Raw genomic sequence first — 20,947 nt, forward strand, 5'->3', positions numbered from 1 at the left:
CTCCTCATACCTCCCTTCTTTGTATTCCACTTCAATTTGTTAGTTCAGCAAATCCTTACCATTAAGCTTTTACCCATTTGTAAACCTTTTTTTTTTCGTATCTCCTAAAGCATTACAGCTGGAAACCCCTTAGTTTCTATCCAACATCCTTCTAGCATTCATTAATTTTACAATATTTCTGTAAATAGTCTTTAAATTTCTTCCAGTCTTCTTTCACCATCTCTTCTCCCTGGTCTCGGATTCTGCCAGTCATTTCTGCCAATTCCATGTAGGCCAATTCCATGTAGTTTTCATCTCTGCCAAGCTAAGCAGTTGGCTCCTTACCTCTCTCGCCCTGACCTAGCCACTGTGATCCACGCGACGGTCACCTCCAGACTGGATTATTGTAACTCGCTCTATGTGGGGCTGCCCCTGAGACTGACCCAGAAACTCCAGCGGGTGCAGAATGCCGCGGCGAGACTCCTTACGGGGTCTTCACTGCGGGATCACATTCACCCAGTGCTATACCAGCTGCACTGCCACCCGGTGGAGTACAGGGTCAGGTTCAAGGTGCTGGTTTTAACCTTTAACGCCCTATGTGGCCTAGGACCCTCGTACCTACGGGACCGCCTCTCCTGGTATGTCCCATGGAGGACCTTACGATCTTCAAACAAAAACATCTTGGAAGTCCCGGGCCACAGGGAGGTTAGGCTAGCCTCAACCAGAGCCAGGGCTTTTTCGGCCGTGGCCCCAATCTGGTGGAACAAGAGACTAGGGCCCTGCAGGACTTGACATCTTTCCGCAGGACCTGCAAGACAGAGCTGTTCCACCAGGCCTTTGGCCAAGGCACAGCCTGACTCCCTCCTTTGGCAATCCTCACAGAACTCTAGCCCAATGGTTGCCACTAATTTGATTTGAACTGATTTTATAATGAATTGATTTTAAAATGCTGTATTATTTTACTGTTGTTAGCTGCTCTGAGCCCGGCTGTGGCTGGGGAGGATGGGATATAAATAAAAAATTATTATTATTATTATTATTATTATTATTATTATTATTAGACTTGCCTCTGAAGACGGTTTGGAAACTTCAGCTGGTACAGAATTCAGTGGCCACGTTGCTCATCAAGGCAAGGCGGTTTGATGGATTCTCAATATGGCATTTAAAAAAAAATAAATAAATAAAATTTCCCAAACTGATGTGGAAATGTATAGACCTGAATTTTGCAGTGGAAAAATGAGAAATGGAGAGAAACCTGAAACCGACCCAAGGAAGTTACTTATCACTGTGCGGAAAAAAATCACTGGTTTGCTCTCCTGAATTTCAGCTGCACTGGCTGCCAATTAGCTGCTTTTGACCTATTAAAGGGAGATGGGAAAGGTTTCTCTCAATATTTTCTGTGCTTTGTATTCTGTTGCTCTCAAATATTATCTGCAGTAAATTCCTGTGCTGATCCTGTGCTAATCTTACTTCTGCAAATTTTGGCCAGACAGTTAGCACACCGCCAGTGACTGTTTGCTAAATTCGGCTGGCAGGTCAAAAGTTCATTTCCTGCCTTTCTGGCTAGCAGAAGCTGCTACTGTAAGCAATAATTAACCAGGTCTGCTAAAGAGGCCCCCTTTTTCTGTCTTATGCTTACTAATGCAAGATAGGAAGAGATACGAAGGGAATGCTTAGCTAGCAAAAGAAGACACGTGTATGAAGGAGAGGGGAGGGGAGTGCTTGGTTAGCAGAAAGACAGGAATGTTTAGCAAGCAATAAAATGTGTTTAGCAAGCAATATAGATGTGCTGTATAAGGAAATATTTGCTAGCCGATTGGGGAAGTCTGGGGAAGGTGTGGGAGGGGGAAAGAGTGTTCAGAAAAGTATAAGAAAGTCTGCTGAAGTGTCTTGCTTTACAGCCAGTGTATTTTCAGGAGGTATCCAGCTGGTTGTCTCTGGGTACAGAGTATCTCTGTGCACAGATCTCAATAAACTCTTTTTCTCCAAAGAAGATTTTGCTTTCCTGGTACTTTTGTTCCCTCCGAGGTCCGGGGATGGCGTGGCTAATGGATCCCTAGGTAAATAAGGCTTCACTATGAAGCCTTAAACAGCTCAGGACCGCAAGACCTCAAGGACTGCCTCTTTCCATATGAACCTGCCCGGACCCTGATATCATCTTCTTTCTCTCTCCCCCCCCCCTTTTTTTTATATATGCAATCTATTTTATTTCCATTTGAATGCAACACACATCAGTTTTACTTTCAAGCGCTAGATCCTTGTTAAGGCCAATGCATAATCAGAAAAGCACTTTCACGTCTCTCCACTTGCAAGGCAATAAACAGCATGACTAAGGGAAGCCTTTCCAAGTAGTGGGCTTGCTGCATGGCATTAATCGCTAGCAGTTTCTTATGGGGCAAGAGTCTTCATTTTGTGTAAGGCAAACAGAGTAAACATTGGGCAAACAAACCCTTTACAATAGTGCACTTGAATGCCTTAACCCACCATCTGTAGAGGAGTCATTTGTACTTCATCACTAACTTACTAAAAAGGCTGTTATTTAACAAATCACTCTTCTGTCTCCTTCACCTTAAAAGCATCTTAAACTCCTTACAAGCAGAAGAGAGCAAGTGAAAAGTATGTATCGTTCACTCTTAGTTGAAACATGAACCTTTGAACAGAAGCACTCTGACTCCAACTACAAAAATCCAGCTCATCTCCCTAAGACCATCTTCTAGGCCCTCCTTACTGTGCCTCCTCCTTGCGAGGTCCGGAGGGTGGCAACATGAGAACGGGGCCTTCTCTGCAGTGGCTCCCCGTCTGTGCAATGCTCTCCCCAGAGAAGTTCGCCTGGCGCCTTCATTGCCTATCTTTAGATGCTAGGCAAATAATGTTCCTCTTCAACCAAGCCTTTGACTGATTAATATTCTGCAGCCTTTTGAATGTGTTTGTGGGACAGGTGAGCTTATAGTTTAGTTTTGTTCTTTTTTCTATGATGTAGGCTTTATTCCGTCTTTTTCCCCTTGTTCAACCACCCTGAGGTCTTTGGATGAAGGGCAGCAAGCAAATATCCATGGGAAGAGCCACAGCTCAGTTGCAGAACACCTGCTCTGCATGCAGAAGTCCCACACCCAGTGCTTTTCCCTGGGGGTGTGCAGAGGTACGCATACCCCTAAATATTTTGTGAATCTAAGTTTGGTCTTATTGAGGGGCAGTATTTCATTTTGAGTAGGAAAATGACAGGACCCCTAAACATTTTTTTAGAAAAAAAGCACAGCCCACCCCCCATCGTTCAGCCCGGACATGGAGGTCCAGCTCCGAGGGCCTTCTGGCTGTTCCCTCCCTCCGAGAAGTGAGGTTACAGGGAACCAGGCAGAGGGCCTTCTCGGTGGTGGTGCCTGCCCTGTGGAACGCCCTCCAACCAGATGTCAAAGAGAACAACAACTACCAGACTTTTAGAAGACAACTGAAGGCAGCCCTGTTTAGGGAAGTTTTTAATGTCTGGGGTTTTTTGTATTTTTAATATTTTGTTGGGAGCTGCCTAGAGCTGCTGGGGAAACCCAGCCAGATGGGTGGGGTATACATAATTTATTACAGTGGTACCTCCAGTTACAGACAGGATCCGTTCTGGAGCTCCGGTCGGATCCTGAGGTTTTTGCAACTAAAAGTGACTGTTCTGCGCATGTGCACGGCATGGTAGAAACCCGGAAAAACACTTCTAGGAATGCCGTGTGTGTATCCCGAAGGATACATAACCAGAGGTGCGTGTGTAAGTAGAGGTAAAGGTAAAGGGACCCCTGACCATTAGGTCCAGTTGTGGACGACTCTGGGGTTGCGGCGCTCAACTCGCTTTACTGGCCGAGGGAGACAGTGTACAGATTCCGGGTCATGTGGCCAGCATAACTAAGCCACTTCTGGAGAGCCAGAGCAGCGCACAGAAATGCCCTTTACCTTCCCGCCGGAGTGGTACCTACTTATCTACTTGCTCTTGGACGTGCTTTCGAACTGCTAGGTTGGCAGGAGCAGGGACTGAGCAACGGGAGATCACCCCGTTGCGGGGATTCGAACTGCCAACCTTCTGATAGGCAGGCCCTAGGCTCTGTGATTTAACCCACAGCGCCACCCGCGTCCCTTGCAAGTAGAGGTATCACTGCATTATTATTGCTATTAGTAGTAGTAGTAGTATCCCCAATGGCGGAACCCCCAGGGAGGGCTATGAATGCCTTCCTTTCTCTCACCTTCCAAGGGCGCTCCCCCACGGTTGCTGGGAATCTGATCTGGGATCTCCTCATAGTCCTCCTGGTCGGCGTCCAGAGCATTGTCGTAGATGGTTTCGTCCCCATCAAGGCCACCTGGCATCTCCTCGTAGTCCCCACCGTCGGCATAATCCTCATCCAAGCTGGGAGGCTCCTGGCGGTCCAGGGGGCCCCCGACTTCCTCATAGTCACCGCCGTAGTCCTGGCTTTCCGTGTATGCAGGTGGCGGTGGTGGCGGCACATAAGATGGCTTGGGTGGCTCTGCAACGCCCTCGCCCCAGAGCAGGCTCCGTGGAGGAAGAGCTGGAGGGGGTTCATCTTCCTCTTCCTCCTCTGGCGCTGCCTGGGCATGGGGAATATGGGGAGGAAAATGAGAGCCCTGCCAGCTCAAACCGGATTCACCTAAGTTTACAGTCATACCTCGGGTTGAAGTAGCTTCGGGATAAGTATTTTCGGGTTGCGTGCTGCAGCAACCCAAAAGTAATGGAGCATGTTACTTCCGGGTTTCGCCGCTCGTGCATGCGCAGGCGGTCAAAAGGACACCACGCGCATGCGCGGAAGCGGCGACGCATGGATGCGGCTTGCGTTCGCTCCTGGATGCAAACGGGGCTCTGGAACGATCCCCGTTCGCATCCAGAGGTACCACTGTATTTTTTATTATTTTTATTGGTTTTACATATAATCACATTACCTAACATCGTACCCTCTTATTTTATCTCTTTGGCACAGCTGAGACTAACAGCTTCCCTCCCTCCCGTCTGATGGTTTACACAATTTCAACTTTGCATCTTTCCATTTCGTGTCATTACCTATCCTTGTTGTACCATTACCTAAAATATTGAATTACTCAACCTGAATAGGCAGCAATTTCACCTTACAGATCTTCAGAAAACCCTGCCAGTGATGTTAATTGCTTACAGTCGTCTTTCAAATATAATATAAATTTATTCCAGTCTTTTTGAAATGCTTGGTCTCGCTGGTTCCAGATTCTTCCTGTCAGTTTTGCCAGTTCTGCAAAGTCCATCAGATTCACCTGCCACTCTTCTTTGGTTGGTAATTCCTGTTGTTTTCATCTTTGGGCTAACAAAATTCTTGCCGCAGTTGTTGCATATAAGAACAATTTTTTATCTTGTCTCGGTATATCTCTACCCTCTATACCCAAGAAAAAAGGCTCCTGGTTTTTTAACAAAAGTGTTTTTAAACATTTTCTTTAACTTATTATATATCATTTCTCAGAAAGCTTTTACATCTTCACATGTCCAGCACATATGATAAAATGTACCCTCCTTTTCCTTACATTTCCAGCATTCGTTTTTTGTTCTATACATTTTAGCCAATTTAACTGGTGTTAAATACCACCTACACAACATTTTCATAACATTTTCTTTAAGCGTGCTGCATGCAGTAAAATTAATACCGTCATTCCATAACCTTCACCTAAGTTTAAGAATATAGGAATTTAAGGTCCTGCTAGGTCAGGCTAAGGGCCTACCTAGTCCAGCACCCCAGACCCCCCAAGTCTACTTATTTACCAGGGACAGGAGTGTTAGAATTCCTGCTCCATGACTGCAGTCATGGGATTGTTGTCTTTCACATGACTGTATATGTTTTGACTCCACAGAGTGGGAAGTGACGGAGACAGGATGTTTGTGTTACTGCGTTGTGTGAAGTGGGACTATTGTCCTTTGTCCTTTTTCTCTTTGCTGTCTGATGCTAGAGAGAGAGGGAGCCATGTTGCAGTGCTCCGTGTGTGTTTATATGTAAATAAAGTAGATTAGCCAAAATGCTGAGTTGCTGAGCTCTGTCACGCAAGGTGCGCAAACTCTGCGGATCCCTAAGTGTGCCGGTGTCTGTTGGCATCGGTCGCTGTGATGTTTGGGCTGAAGAAAGCTTTTGAAGCTCCTGAACGATCGACCAGGAGGGAGGGAACATGCCAGTCAGGCATGTGTCTCTACCAGGGTCCTACTCGAGTGTAGGATGAGCGCCTGACAAGGAGGTCAGTCCACAAACTGAGAGGAACTGTCCAGCCCCCTTGGCCACTCTACACCTCTTGGGTGGCACCTCTCCATTGGTGTTCCCCAAAGCATCGCCATCTTGGGCACGAGTGAGTCCTTACCTGGTGCTCAGGGGCTGGCTGTGGCACAGGGGGCAAGCCCATGTCCTCTCTGCCCACTTTCATGGGCCCTGGTGAGAGTCTGGGGGCTGGAGCCTTGCTCCTTGGCTCCTCACTTCTCTGGGGTTCCTGAAAGGACAAAATTAAATAAAACTATTACTATTATTATTATTACACTGTATATTCTGCCATTTTCCCTGAGAGTGGACTCAAGGCAGCTTATACAGATCAGGTAAGATACAAAAAGCTGGAAACATATAAAAGGCAGGAGTTTAAAATGGGATAACAGCTGTGCCCAAGGCATGATGGAGAACAGCAACAACCGGGAAAAGATAGACATAATATTTTACAAGGACAGGAAGAAACAACACGGACAAATAATTGCCATACACAGGAAGAACAAGGATATAGTTTGAATGTCCTCGGGTCCAGTATTGGACCACTTTGACTGGATATCCCCAGCCGATGTGGACAGACTCCTCCGAGCTGGAAAGCCCACCACCTGTCCTCTTGACCCGTGCCCGTCCTGGCTGATTAGAGCGTGTCCAGATGAGGTGCGGGCCCCCCTAGGGGATATCATCAATTTGTCCCTTGGCACCGGGACATTCCCAGGGGAATTGAAGGGGGCAATGGTGCGCCCGCTCTTAAAAAAGAATCATTAGATCCTTTAAAGGTAAAGGGTAAAGGGACCCCTGACCATTAGGTCCAGTCGTGACCGACTCGGGTTGCGGCGCTCATCTCGCTTTATTGGCTGAGGGAGCCGGCGTACAGCTTCCGGGTCATGTGGCCAGCATGACTAAGCCGCTTCTGGCAAACCAGAGCAGCGCACGGAAACGCCGTTTACCTTCCCGCTGGAATGGTACCTATTTATCTACTTGCACTCTGATGTGCTTTTGAACTGCTAGGTTGGCAGGAGCAGGGACCGAGCAACGGGAGCTCACCCCGTTGCGGGGATTCGAACCGCCAACCTTCTGATTGGCAAGTCCTAGGCTCTGTGGTTTAACCCACAGTGCCACCCACATCCCAGATCCTTTAGATCCTTTAGATCTATCCAATTACCTTTAGATCCTTTAGATCTATCCAATTCCAGCCTCACCTCCTGCTCCTGTTCCCATTGTTTCTCCTGCTCCTGCAGCTGCTTCTGGGCTGCCTGGCGCTCCTGCTTCTCCCGGGCCTGGCGACGCGCGCGCTCCTCCTCTGCCCTCTTCCGGTTGTCTTCCTCGGCTGACTTGGCCATGCTCTCGAAGCGCTGCCTCAGGTTACCTGCTCCAGCAGAAGCTGGTGACAATGACAAGGGGCAGGGTGAAGACTTGGCAGTGGGGGCCTCCACCCACCCACCCACTGAATAACACAGTTTGTTATAAAACTAACAGCCTCGTACCCAACACAGCACAAGAATTCGAAGAGACACAAGAAATCAGTGCAGTTTTAAAGTCTGTGCAGCTTCAAGATCAGTGGTTAAAATTAGTTCCGAAAGGTTCAGTCCGCCATCTTGATTCAGAATGGGACTCTGTTTTATCCAAAGGAAGGTGGAAACCTGCTCCTTAATCTCAAGAACCCTCACGCAAAATTGGGTTACGATATCTTGGGAGACATGATATCTAGGGACGCGGGTGGCGCAGTGGGTGGCTTCAACTCAAGGCAACTTCTGTCGCGAAGGGCCACAGGAGAGGCAGGTGCCTAGGACTGCAACATGGGCCCATCTAGGGGTTCCAGAAGCAAAGTGCATTGACTTTTGCAGGAGGCTATACAGTTGTACCAGGGACGCGGGTGGCGCTGTGGGTTAAACCACAGAGCCTAGGACTTGCCGATCAGAAGGTCGGCGGTTTGAATCCCCACGACGGGGTGAGCTCCCGTTGCTCGGTCCCAGCTCCTGCCAACCTAGCAGTTCGAAAGCACGTCAAAGTGCAAGTAGATAATTAGGTACCTCTCTGGCGGAAAGGTAAACGGCGTTTCCGTGCGCTGCTCTGGTTCGCCAGAAGCGGCTTGTCCTGCTGGCCACATGACCCGGAAAACCTGTCTGCAGACAAACGTTGTCTGCCTCGGCCAGTAAAGCGAGATGAGCGCCGCAACCCCAGAGTCAGTCACGACTTGACCTAATGGTCAGGGGCCCCTTTACCTTTTTATCTTGGGGGGGGGGACATCTTAAATGCACAGTGAACCAACCGACAACGTTCCAAAATATACAGTCAAGTTGCATCATATGCAGAGGGTTGGTTCTGAGGGTCATGAGCGTAGCCAAAATTACCTTTACCTTGGCTGGCAAGTGGGGGGGTAAGCCCGTAGGGAGCTCTCCCCCCCCCCCCGGGTCTTCACTGCCTCCCCTCACTCTTCCACATGTGAGCAACCTGTCAATGGGAGGAGGAGGAGGCAGGCAGGCAGGCAGAGAGAGATGAAGGCAGAAGAAAAAGGCTGGAATGGATCTAGAATGGAGCTGCAGCCAAGCGTGTGTGGCTGAATTCTCTGAAGCAAAATGCATGCATGATGCAACTTGACTTTATAGTGGATCGTAGAGTTGGTGGAACTTGGGGGGGGCACCTTCTCCAGCTCCCTAGCTCAGTCTAGAGCCCGTAGTGCAGGAGGCACTTAGAGGCACCTACCCTCTATGGACCTACCCTCCATGGACGGCTTGCTAAAGCTCTGGTGCAAATAGCTCCCTTTAAGCAACTAGGGGGTCTCGATTCCTAGGGGTTTTCCAACATCACTCATAGATCATTGTGGGCATCAACTCACTGACCTTGACAGGTTGGCCTGGGAAAAGACTTACCGGCCTCCACAGGCGTTGTCTTCTCATACGAGGAAGTTGGAGCTTCCATCTCGTTGAAACCAGCAGCGCTCTGCAAAGAGAGGTCCACAGTACACCCAGCTGGCCAGGACAGAGATGCCACAGGTTCCTCACCTCCATGCAGGAGGTCTTGCCTCAAGAGGCTGCGCATCATTGCCTCCCAGAACCAGACTCTGAGAAGGTCAATCATGGGTGCTCACAGGATCTTATCAGCATGGATTATTTGCCCCATAGAGGGCATTTGGTGGAGGAGCGAGCTCTGCTTACCTTGTCCACCCGGTCCTTCTGCACCCCATAGCGGCCCCCAAATCCCTTGGCATGATCTGCAATGTGGGAAGGGGGGAAAGGGAGGAAATGAATGGCCCTCCAGAAACCAAGCCACAGGAGCCTTTCAGCAAAGGCAAGCCCATCTCCATGATGGGCTCTATACATTTGGCAGCCTCTTCCAAGGGCTTCACCCCCACCCCACATCATTCTCTGAACTGGGAGGCATTCAACACCCACCTGTCTGGGACTCGTGGGGCTTCAATTCCTCCCTGTGTGACCAGCTCAGGGCAGATTTGTCTTGACGGTCTTTTTGCACACCGTACTTGCCCCCAAAGCCAACGGCGTAATCTGCAAGGGGGACGAGTGAATTTCAGAAAGATGAAAGAGCTGACCCCATTTTGCTCCATGGTCTGCCCCACATCAGAAGATCTTGGCTGCTGGATCCATTGTTCTCATGGTGGCCAATCAGGCGCCCCAGTTGGAAAGCTCACAAGCAGCACCAAGGCACAACAGCATCGGTTTCCCTCACCTGGGATTCATGGGGTGCCCAAAATAGTGGGATGGGAAGGAAATGTGCATGGGGGGGCACTTCATGCCTGTGGTTTGGAGGTTAGCAACCTCTGTTCCCCAACAACTGAGCTATGGATAGTTAACAGAGAATCATAAAATTGTTTTTAATTGCTGTATTGTTTTTAATATTCGGTTGGAAGCCGCCCAGAGTGGCTGGGGAAACCCAGCCAGATGGGTGGGGTATAAATAATAAATTTATTATTATTATTATTATTAGACTCAAGGGTCATCTCCAACCCCCTGCAATGCAGGAATCACAGCTAAGGTGGTCCTGACAGATACCTATCCAACCTCTGTTTAAAAACCGCCAAGGTAGGATGGTCCACCACCTTTTGAGGGCGAGTCCGTCCCACTGTCAAAAATCTCTTACTGTCAAAAAGTTCTTCCTAATGTTCCACAGAATCTCATTTCTTGTCATTTGAAAGCATTGGTTTGGGAGTCCTTTGGAGCAGCAGAAAACAAGCTTGCTCCATCTTCCATGGGACAACCCTTCAGATCTTTGACTCCCATCTCTCAGCCTCCTCTTTTCCAGGCTAAACATACCCAGCTCCCTCAACCGTTCCTCAGACCCTCCATCATCCTGGTCACCCTCCTCTGCACATCTTCCAGCTTGCCAACATCCTTCTCAAACACAGGACTCCAGCCTTCCACAGGCAGGTGCCCTCCATATGTTATTGCACCCCAACTCCCCGTAGCCTGCATGGCCAAGACCCAGGGATGATGGAGTTTAGCAATCCCTGGACTTCACCAAGTTGGGGAAGGCTGGGCTAAGCAACACGATGAAGGCTTGCTTGTCTCTTTCCAAGAGCTCCACCCACATCGTTCTCTGAACTGGGAGGCATTCAACACCCACCTGTCTGGGACTCGTGGGGTTTCAATTCCTCTTTGTGTGACCAGCTCAGGGCAGATTTGTCTTGGCGGTCCTTTTGCACACCGTACTTGCCCCCAAAGCCAACGGCATAATCTGCAAGGAGGTGAAACCTAGTGAATTTCAGAGAGTTGCAGAGACTGTTGGATATTCTCTCTCTGTGTGTGGGCGAATCCAGAAACAGAGAAGAAGTTTTAAGAAGCAGTAGAAGGCTGAGATTGTTCTGTCTATGCAAGGACATTTTCTGTGGGAACTGTTCTTTGGACATGCACAGACAAGTGTAACTTGTCGTAAGTTGTTGTGAGTCTCTTGCTTGCTCCTTGCAGTGAAAGAAGGAGAGAGAGAATCTTGGACTCTTGTTGGACTCTAAGCATGCCTTGACCACAGCAGTGGTGAATGGCTATATATATTTGCTACCAATATTTGCCTGTCAAGTAAACTTCTACACTTGACTGAATCTTTATGGCATCCATGAGTGTTTGTTGCTGTGATGGCCTGGGACTTGGGCTCAGACTCAAAGCCAGAGGAGTTTCAGTCTGCACCGGATCCTTTGCCTCAGGCGGCATCTGAACCCAGTCTGGGGCTTGATCCTGAAGAGTCCCAGTCTGCACAGGTTCCCCTGCAGCAAACACCAGCTGGGCCAAGTCAGGGGCCTAAACCTGCCCTGGCTCCAGATGCGGGGATGACCTCGTCGCCTTCAGCTGGGCCATCACTTACAGCTGCTCCACTACCGGTTGGGTCAGGGGAGGCTGAGGCGGCCCCTGGGTCTTGCAACCTTCTGACGTCTCCCGAGCTGCAGAGACTGAGGTCTGAGAGAAGGAGAGACCTGAATACTTGCAGGAGGAGTGCTCACCTTCGGGCGAAACAGGGAGGTGAGTCACCGGGGGATCAGGGCCGGCCGTTACCCCGAAAGAGATAAAAGGCTGTCGGACCCCGCCCCAGGTTGCGGGAGCAACATTGCTGCTACCTGTCTGTTACCCTGTGCCTGACCTATCCTGGTTTCCTGCCTTGGCTTGGTTGGACTGACTCCTCGTGGAATCCTTGGATTCAGGACCGGACCTGGAGCGCGTTGCTCGGGTTAACCCCCGGGCCCAGCACAATTGCCTCCTGTGTGTACCTTCAACCCAGAAGATGCTTCCAAGGAAGGAGCTGTGTTGAGATGTAACTGCTGAGTGCGGATACTGGCACACACGCACAGCGAAAGCGGTGACGGATCCAATCCTTCTAAATCATCCATCAGATGGTGATGGGTTGATCCAACAGAAACAGCTCCAACCCACAAGAGCTGGGCCATCTCAGGAGAAGTGGCATGAGGGAGATGGAGCTGGGAAGCAGAACTCCCTCCATGAGCTCTGCTGAAACAGGCCAGCCCCATCAGGCCTCCTCTCCCCTCAGCGGCCACCGTGGGGCTCTCAGGATGCCTCAGAAGAAGAGAGATGGGAAGCAGTAAGCGCATTTCATCACCTTTGCTGAAGGCTCAGCTCTCAAGAGGCAATGGAGTGCGCCTCTGGGAGTGAAGCCGAACTGCTGCATTAGCAGCCAAAGTGACCAAAGTCACTTCCCCGGGGTGCAAGCCTGGGCATTGTGTTGGGATGTCCTGGGCTCCCCAGGTGACAAGACCCTCCTCTCCTCCTTGTTGATGTGGTCGAAAGAAAAACAGAGTGATATGTTCATCACCAGGAGTTGCTGGAAGGAGGCATACAAGGCGCAGTCCAACCGTCTTATAGGAACAGCTGTTTGGAAACTGGTGACTGGGCACCAGTACAATTAGGGGAAATGTATAAAACTGGCTCAAATGTGTGTTGGAGATGTAAGGAAAAAGAAGGGACTTTTTACCATATGTGTTGGGATTGTAGCAAAATTAAAATGTTTTGGGAAATGATATATAATGAGTTAAAGAAAATGTTCCATATAACATTTGTGAAAAAGCCTGACGCTTTTTTATTAGGGATTGTGGAAAAAGACCTGCCAAAGAAACTAAAAAACATTTTTATGTATGCGACAACGGCGGCAAGAGTCTTAATAGCACAAGGATGGAAGAATGAGGAAATCCCGACGAAAGAACTTTGGCAAGAAAAACTGATGGACTATGCGGAATTGGCAAAATTGACACACAAACTACGTGATAAGGATAACTGTGACTTCAAAGATGAATTGGAACCTTTTACGAAATTTTTGAAGAAGCAGCAAAATGAACTGGACTCTTTGGCAGGTTTTGATTAAACATTCACAAACTTTGTATTATATTACATAGATAGATAATTTGAGGATCTTTGCAATTTTATAACATGCAGATAGAAAGATGTGTTGAGAAACCAGAGAAAGGAGCTGAGGGAAGTCGGGGGGGGGGGTCTGTTTAGTGGGGGGAGGGGGAAATGGAGGGGGAAACAATGTGGAGGATGTATTTTTTAAAATTACTGTGTTGAAATTTGTAATAAAAATTTAAAATGAAAAAAAAGAAACTGGTGACTGGGTTTTTGTTTTCCTCTTCCCTTCCTGCCCATTTCCCCTCGTGTGTTGTGTTTTTTTAGACTGTGAGCCTGCAGGTAGGGACTGTCTTGTTCTGACTGTGTGTAAGATGTTCTGGAAGGCTTTATGGCTAAAGTGTGGCGCACCAAATGCTTAAAATAGAGAATGCTCTCTGCATTTCATGGTGGGCTGAACTCCAGTAGGAGACAACATTCTTTTGCACTGCCTTCTGGCGCATAGCTCTGTGTGCATCTATCGTCATGCTCCAGCCTGCCCTACAGCCATGGACAAATGTGGTCCCCTGTGCTTCTCCACATGCTCAAAATGCCCCTTCCCTCTCCAGAGGCCTTGGAGCACGTGGAGAGAGAGGCAGAGGGATGGCTGCAGTCAGACACCAGGGATAGGAATCTGTTTGGCTGTTCGCATTTCCTGAACCAAGACGCAAACCAAAACACAAACGCCCTTTGAAAATCACACTTCTCCAATTTTTGTGATGCAGCTCTCCAACGTTTTCTGAAAAACAAAAAAATGAAGGGGGGGAGGGAGAATGAGAGGAAGCAGCAGGAATCTCTCCAACCTTACCTTTCTGGGAGGTGTGCATCTCAACTTCGCCCTTGTACTCAAAACCGAGAGCCGACTGTGGGGAACAGAAGGTGAGAAAGGTTGTTGTAGTTCTTATAGGTACATATAAAGACCCACAGAGAACAACACAAGGAAATAAAAAGGACAGCTCTCTGCCCCCAAGAGCTTGCAATCAATGTGCTATGAGTGGGGCAGGCCAGTGTCACAATCCCTCAGCCTAGCAGTAACCTAGAGGTGGGGGCTGCAGAGGCACAGAATGAGATTCAAAGAATCATAAAATGTCTGGAAAGTGTCTGGACGCAGTTAGAGGATGGATGGCGGTTAATGGATTGAGGTTGTTGGGGGACAGGGGGTGGGGGTGGGGGATTCCCTGGTCCTGAATGGGGCTACTGTGCCCCTGAAGGACCAGGTGCTCAGCTTGGGGGGTCATTTTGGACCCACAGCTGTCCATGAAGGCGCAGGTCCATTCTGTGTCCAGGGCAGCTGTCAGCCAGCTCCATCTGGTATGCAGGATGAGACCCTCCCTGCCCGCAGACTGTCTCGCCAGGGTGGTGCATGCTCTGGTTGTCTCTCGCTTGGACTACTGCCATGCGCTCTATGTGGGGCTCCCTTTGGAGGTGACCTGGAAACTACAACTAATCCAGAATGCGGCAGCTAGACTGGTGACTGGGAGAGGCCGCTGAGACCATATAACACCGGTTCTGAAAGACCTGCATTGGCTCCCAGTACATTTCTGGGCACAATTGAAAGTGTTGGTGCTGACCTTTAAAGCCCTAAATGGCCTCGGTCCTGTATCCCTGAAGGAGAGTCTCCACCCCCATCATTCTGCCTGGACACTGAGGTCCAGCTCCAAGGGTCTTCTGCTGGTTCCCTCACTGCGAGAAGCCAAGTTACAGGGAAGCAGGCAGAGGGCCTTCTCGGTGGTGGCACCCTCCCTGTGGAACGCCCTGGCAGCAGATATCAAAGGTAAACACAACGGGACTTCAACACTCACCTTGTCTGCTCGGTCCCTCTGCACCCCATACTTCCCTCCGAAGCCTTTGGCTGCATCTGTCTGAGATGAGTGCATTCCCACTTCCGCAACATACTCATGGCCCAGAGCACTCTGGGAAATCAAGACAGAGCGGTGTCAAATCCTGCCAGATAATTCTGGGCAGATAATTCTGAGGGTGCCCTGGTTGTTTGGTTGGTCAGCTCCCCACCCCTCTCCGCAAACCACTTTGACAGGTGATGGAGGCCCCCGATGTTAATCACCTGACGTCATGATGATGTCATGATGATGACAACTCCAAAGGGGGGTATTGTCAGCATCAGTCAGTGAGCCCCACACTGCCCACTTGCAGACGTGACAAAGCTGTCTCGCTTTGTACCGTATTTTTCTGTGTATAAGATGCCCCTATGTATAAGACAACCCCTATTTTTTTGAGCCCCAAATTAATAAATAAATATTTTAAACACCAAACAGAGGTGAGGGTGAGGGTCCAGGTTACTACCGTGAAAAATGGGCCCTTGCTTCTTGGATACACACACACACAATACACAAACAAACCCGAAACCTTAGCAGCATCCAAAGAACAGCGCCTTCCCCCTTTTGCACCTTGTCCATGCGGTCCTTCTCCGTGCCAAACTTGCCCCCGTAACCATAGGATGCCTTGGGCGCAGCCTCCAACTCCTTCTTCTTGAGAACTTCATGTTCCTCGGACACTTTGCTCCTGAGCTTGTGGATGCTGCAGAGTCAAAGCACAAAGGGTGGAGTTTGAAAAAGGAGGCAGGGCTGAATGACCCCCAACCCAGTGACCATTTCAAGGCAGATCCCTTCTCTATTCCCCCCTCCCATCTCTAGAAATACTGGGTTCAATGGGCAGCCACCTGCAGGCAGAACTGAGGTCACTTCTGCGTGGCCCATTTATCTAGCTTTCACCCTGACAGGTTAAAGGGTAAAGGGGACCCCGACCATTAGGTCCAGTCGTGGCCAACCCTGGGGTTGCGGCGCTCATCTCGCTTTACTGGCCGAGGGAGCCGGCGTACAGCTTCCGGGTCATGTGGCCAGCAGGACTAAGCCACTTCTGGCGAACAAGAGCAGTGCATGGAAACACCGTTTACCTTCCCACCAGAGCGGTACCTATTTATCTACTTGCACTTTTGGTGTGCTTTGGAACTGCTAGGTTGGCAGGAGCAGGGACCAAGTAACAGGAGCTCATCCCGTCATGGGGATTCGAACCGCCGACCTTCTGATCAGCAAGTCCTAGGCTCTGTGGTTTAACCCACAGTGCCACCCGCGTCCCATACCCTGACAGGTTAGCAGGGAGATTAAATGATGTTGGCTATTTAACAAGCATTTATAAAATCGTAGATTTGTAGTGTTGGAAAGGACGCCGTGTCAGTTTTCATTTCTTGGTACAGAAAGTACAGTGGACCCTCTGCTTACAAATTTAATTCATTCCGAGGATCCGTGCGCAACCCAAAAAATCTGTACCCAGAGGTGCCGCTTCTGCACACATGCACAGCACAATAGAGCACTTCTGTGCATGCGCAAGCAGCAAAACCCAGAAAAAATATTGAACTGTGCAGGAGAAATTATTACAAAAAGGGCAATAGTTTAAAGCATATCTTTAAAGCTTTGTGTACAGATTTTGACATTAGTATAACTTTTAAAAGTCACTTGTAATAAGATGAAGAAGGTTTTAAAACTGGAATGTTAAGTAGATAAGGTTTTGTGGACGTGCATAAACAAGTATATTATACTGGAACCAAGAGGGGGAGTGGAGGGAAGTCGATCAAAATTTATGCTTTAATTTGGTTCTGAACTCTCCCCCCTTTTTGTGTATTGTTATTTTTGGAGAATCAATAAATTGTTATCAATAATAAATACAAAATAAATAAATAAAAGAGGAGGAGGAGGAGACGACTATCCATGGCTCCTAGCTGGTATGGCTTTATTCTGTCTCCACGCTTGAAGGCAGCAACGCTTCTGAATAGCAGGGGGCTCTGGGGCTCGGATCCTGATTGTGGGAATTGCTTTGGGGCATCTTTGTCAGCCACTGTGAGAACAGGATGCTGAACAAATGGGCCTCTGGCCTGGTCCAGCAGGTTCCTCATATATGCTACTGAAGGAAGGTCTTGCGTCTTGCCTCCATGCAATGGCACTAGAATTGTGAGCAGGGAGCAGATCCACTGAACCCCAAAGAAACAGCTGGATTGGCTTTGTGGCAACTGAGACCTAATCTGCGCAATCTGTTGCAAAGTTGTGCGACTGCAATTCTTGTCAGTGAGCTGGTTTCCCCTCTCCCTCTCTCTTTCCGGAGAGTACAAAAGCTTGCACGCTATTTTGTGACATTTCGGTTGGCCCAATAAAGGCTTTGCCCTAACATGGGTCCAAATAGAGGAGCAACTCATAGATATTATATATACAGATATACCTTGGGTTGAAGTCGCTTCAGGTTAAGCCTATTCAGGTTGTGCTCCACAGCGACACGGAAGTAACGGAGCGCATTACTTCTGGGTTTCGCCGCTCGCACATGTGAAGATGCTCAAAATGACATCACGTGCATGCGCAGAAGCAGCATATTGCGACCCGCGCAGACGCACGGACGTGGGTTGCGTTCGCTTCAGGATGCAAACAGGGCTCCGGAACGGATCCCGTTTGCATCCAGAGGTACCACTGTATATAAATACAGTGGTACCTCAGGTTACAATAGCTTTGTTGTCATAATTTCAAGTTACGAATGTGGCAAACCCAGAAGTGTATAGTAATTCCGGGTTTCGCCGCGCATGCATGCACAGAAGCGCTCTGCGTGCTTTGCAGTCACGCAGAAACACTCTATCGCACCGTGCGCTTGTGCAGAAGCTGCGCCTCCGGATTCGGACTTTTTGGGGTCACCACAGACCCCCGGGACAAATTAAGTTCGTATCTGGAAGGTCCACTGTAATAACTAAGAATACAGAGATAATTTAGAAAGAGGAAGGAAACCATTTGCTCACTCAGATTTCTGAGGGCAGAACAAGGAACCAGTCACCGCAAATCACAAGCAGTTAGATGTCATTCCTACATGGCTGGAGAAACTGCCCCAAATTGGCACACAGATGTGGGGTGCAACGTAAGTCAATGATCTCTCTTCAGCCAGGTGGACCCCAGACAAGCCAATGCACCTAATAGCGTCTCCTTAGCGTCTCCTTCCTCTCCGGGAGACTCTTCTATTTGTGGCTGACCTGCAAAAGCCCTTATTTGGCAAGCTGCTCGCTGAGCGCACACCACTTCCTTTTCCTGCAAGAAGCAGGCGCAGCCATGGCAACCCCTGAAGGTTGACGTGATGCAGGTCAGGAACCCCAGCCCAGCTCCTGCAACTGGCCCTGAGAGTGCAGAAGGGGCTGCTTTCTGCATCGCTTCAAATCACAGCCCAGAGGCACTGCTGCATCTGGGGGCAGAGTCTTCGATGCAGATTCTTGCACCCATGTTCAAGAACAGAGCGGCCATGGGTTCCTGGGACCCACTTTGCAGAGGAGAGATGTCTGCTCAATCTTGACAGGGGACAGTCCTCTGTCTGAAGGAGGACTCTGCCTGAAGGTCATGGAATCATAGAATCGTAGAGTTGCAGCCATGAGTCTAATCCTCACTATGGTGAAGTGCATGGTAGTTCTGTTAATAGTAATAATTTCTAAATTGGCATCTAATCTTATATTTGATATATAGGGAAAGGGAAAGGGAAGGGACACAGGTGGCGCTGTGGGTTAAACCACACAGCCTAGGGCTTGCCGATCAGAAGGTCAGCAGTTCGAATCCCCGTGACGGAGTGAGCTTACGTTGCTCGGTCCCAGCTCCTGCCAACCCAGCAGTTCGAAAGCACGTCAAAGTGCAAGTAGATAATTAGGTACCACTCCGGTGGGAAGGTAAACGGCGTTTCCATGCGCTGCTCTGGTTCGCCAGAAGCGACTTAGTCATGCTGGCCACATGACCCAGAAGCTGTACGCCGGCTCCCTTGGCCAATAAAGCAAGATGAGCACTGCAACCCCAGAGTCGTCCGCGACTGGACGACTCTGGGGTTGTGGCGCTCATCTTGCTTTACTGACCGAGGGAGCCGACATTTGTCCTCAGACAGTTTTTCCGGGTCATGTGACCAGCATGACTAAACCGCTTCTGGTGAACCAGAGCAGCACATGGAAACACCATTTACCTTCCTGCCAGAGCGGTGCCTATTTATCTACTATTTATCATGGGTAGGCAAACTAAGGCCCTGGGGGCCAAATCTGGCCCAATTGCCTTCTCAATCCAGCCCACTGATGGTCTGGGAATCAGTGTATTTTTACATGAGTAGAATGTGTCCTTTTATTTAAAATGCATCTCTGGGTTATTTGTGGGGCATAGGAATTCATTTATATATTTTTTCAAAATATATTCCACCACCACCACCACCACAAGGTCTGAGGGACAGTGGACTGGCCCCATGCTGAAAAAGTTTGCTGACCCCTGTAATAGATGGATAAAGGTAAAAGATTCAGAGAAAAAAGAAAAAGATTTTTTAAAATAGAATTGGAATTGCTGGAATTCCCCCCCCCCCCCGAGGCCTTTGCTGCTTCCCTTCACACCTTCCAAGGCCTGCCACCAACCCCCCCCCCCCAGCAGCAAAGAGCCGGGTCTGCTCTCTCTGGTGCATGCATGGCTTTAACAATCCACCTGGGCCATTACTCAAGGTTTGAACCAGCAGGAGGAGAGGAAACAATAACTCACTCGATGTGCTCTCCGCGGCCGGAACCCTCGATGGTTTTCGCCCCCCACCTCTGCTCTTTCTCTGAGATGTCGTTCTGCAAGAGAGAGACACACACACAATTAGTTAGGAATCTAAATTGCCATCGACATTATTGCCACAGACTTCTGCGTTATCCTGCGTCATAAGACTGGTTGGAAGCAGAGGGATGTTGGGAGGAAACAGCCAGTGAACCTTCAAGGGAAGAAGGCTCAGAGCTGAGGGAGTGGGACAAGGAAGAGGGGAAAGAGAGAGAAGACTGGAAAGAGTGCAGTGATCAGATGGGATTTGTTGTTGTTGTTGTTGTTTAGTCGTTTAGGTGTGTCCGACTCTTTGTGACCCCCTGGACCAGAGCACGCCAGGCACTCCTGTCTTCCACTGCCTCCTGCAGTTTGGTCAAACTCATGCTGGTAGCTTCAAGAACACTGTCCCACCATCTCGTCCTCTGTCGTCCCCTTCTCCTTGTGCCCTCCATCTTTCCCAGCATCAGGGTCTTTTCCAGGGAGTCTTCTCTTCTCATGAGGTGGCCAAAGTCTTGGAGCCTCAGCTTCAGGATCTGTCCTTCCAGTGAGCACTCAGGGCTGATTTCCTTCAGAATGGAGAGGTTTGATCTCCTTGCAGTCCATGGGACTCTCAAGAGTCTCCTCCAGCACCATAATTTAAAAGCATCCATTCTTCGGCGATCAGCCTTCTTTATGGTCCAGCTCTCACTTCCATACATCACTACTGGGAATACCATAATTTTACCGATACAGACCTTTGTTGGCAAGGTGAAGCCCCTTCATGGATCACTGCCTTGCTGTGGTGAAGGGGCTGGAATAACTCAGAGAAGCTATGAGCTATGCCGTGCAGGGCCACCCAAGATGGACAGGTCATATTGGAGAGTTTTGACCAAACGTGATCCACCTGGAGCAGGAACCGGCAAGCCATTCCAGTATCCCTGCCAAGAAAACTCCATGGACGAAGACAACAGATGGGATTACTATGAGGAATTATAAAATATGCAGAAAGCCATTGTGCCCATGATGAATTCATTGTGTTGACTGGGTTTGATTCATTGACAATAATTTCTGATCAACTCCCACAAGCTTCTACATTTATGCCATTTTTCCTCTACTGCCCATTTTTCTCTGTCTGACAAGCATGTATAAGCATTCTAGGACACAGGCCAGTTGCCGGTTGGCTTGCCAGGAATCCTAGGTCATAAAAGATAGTAGGCAGTTCTTTGATGTACCCTTCCTTGATTTTGTTAATCTTAGGGCCAGGAAATAAGTTTTTCACATGAAGGTGATAAAGATCCCTATCTTCCTTGCCATCCTTCCTATCATGTTTATTCCT

The 20,947-nt window shown here is 49.0% G+C and overlaps 1 protein-coding gene across 3 annotated transcripts in view; it reads right to left on the reverse strand.

The window, feature by feature from the left end:
* Positions 1–20,947, reverse strand: part of HCLS1 (hematopoietic cell-specific Lyn substrate 1) — a 33,005-nt gene that overhangs the window by 3,939 nt on the left and 8,119 nt on the right. The window contains exons 3-13 of one of the 3 annotated variants that reach the window (XM_081210187.1): positions 19,594–19,667; positions 15,466–15,595; positions 14,863–14,973; positions 13,869–13,923; positions 10,803–10,913; positions 9,617–9,727; positions 9,380–9,435; positions 9,095–9,164; positions 7,424–7,605; positions 6,331–6,456; positions 4,197–4,557 (exon numbers count right to left, since the gene is read on the reverse strand). In XM_081210187.1, coding sequence (XP_081066313.1) covers positions 4,197–4,557; positions 6,331–6,456; positions 7,424–7,605; positions 9,095–9,164; positions 9,380–9,435; positions 9,617–9,727; positions 10,803–10,913; positions 13,869–13,923; positions 14,863–14,973; positions 15,466–15,595; positions 19,594–19,667 — 1,387 coding nt within the window. The remainder of the gene's footprint in view (positions 1–4,196; positions 4,558–6,330; positions 6,457–7,423; positions 7,606–9,094; positions 9,165–9,379; positions 9,436–9,616; positions 9,728–10,802; positions 10,914–13,868; positions 13,924–14,862; positions 14,974–15,465; positions 15,596–19,593; positions 19,668–20,947) is intronic. The other 2 variants (XM_081210188.1, XM_081210189.1) reach the window with 2 other exon arrangements.

The sequence above is a fragment of the Podarcis bocagei genome (assembly GCF_964188305.1).
Source record: "Podarcis bocagei genome assembly, chromosome: 10".
Classification (NCBI taxonomy): Eukaryota; Metazoa; Chordata; class Lepidosauria; order Squamata; family Lacertidae; genus Podarcis; species Podarcis bocagei.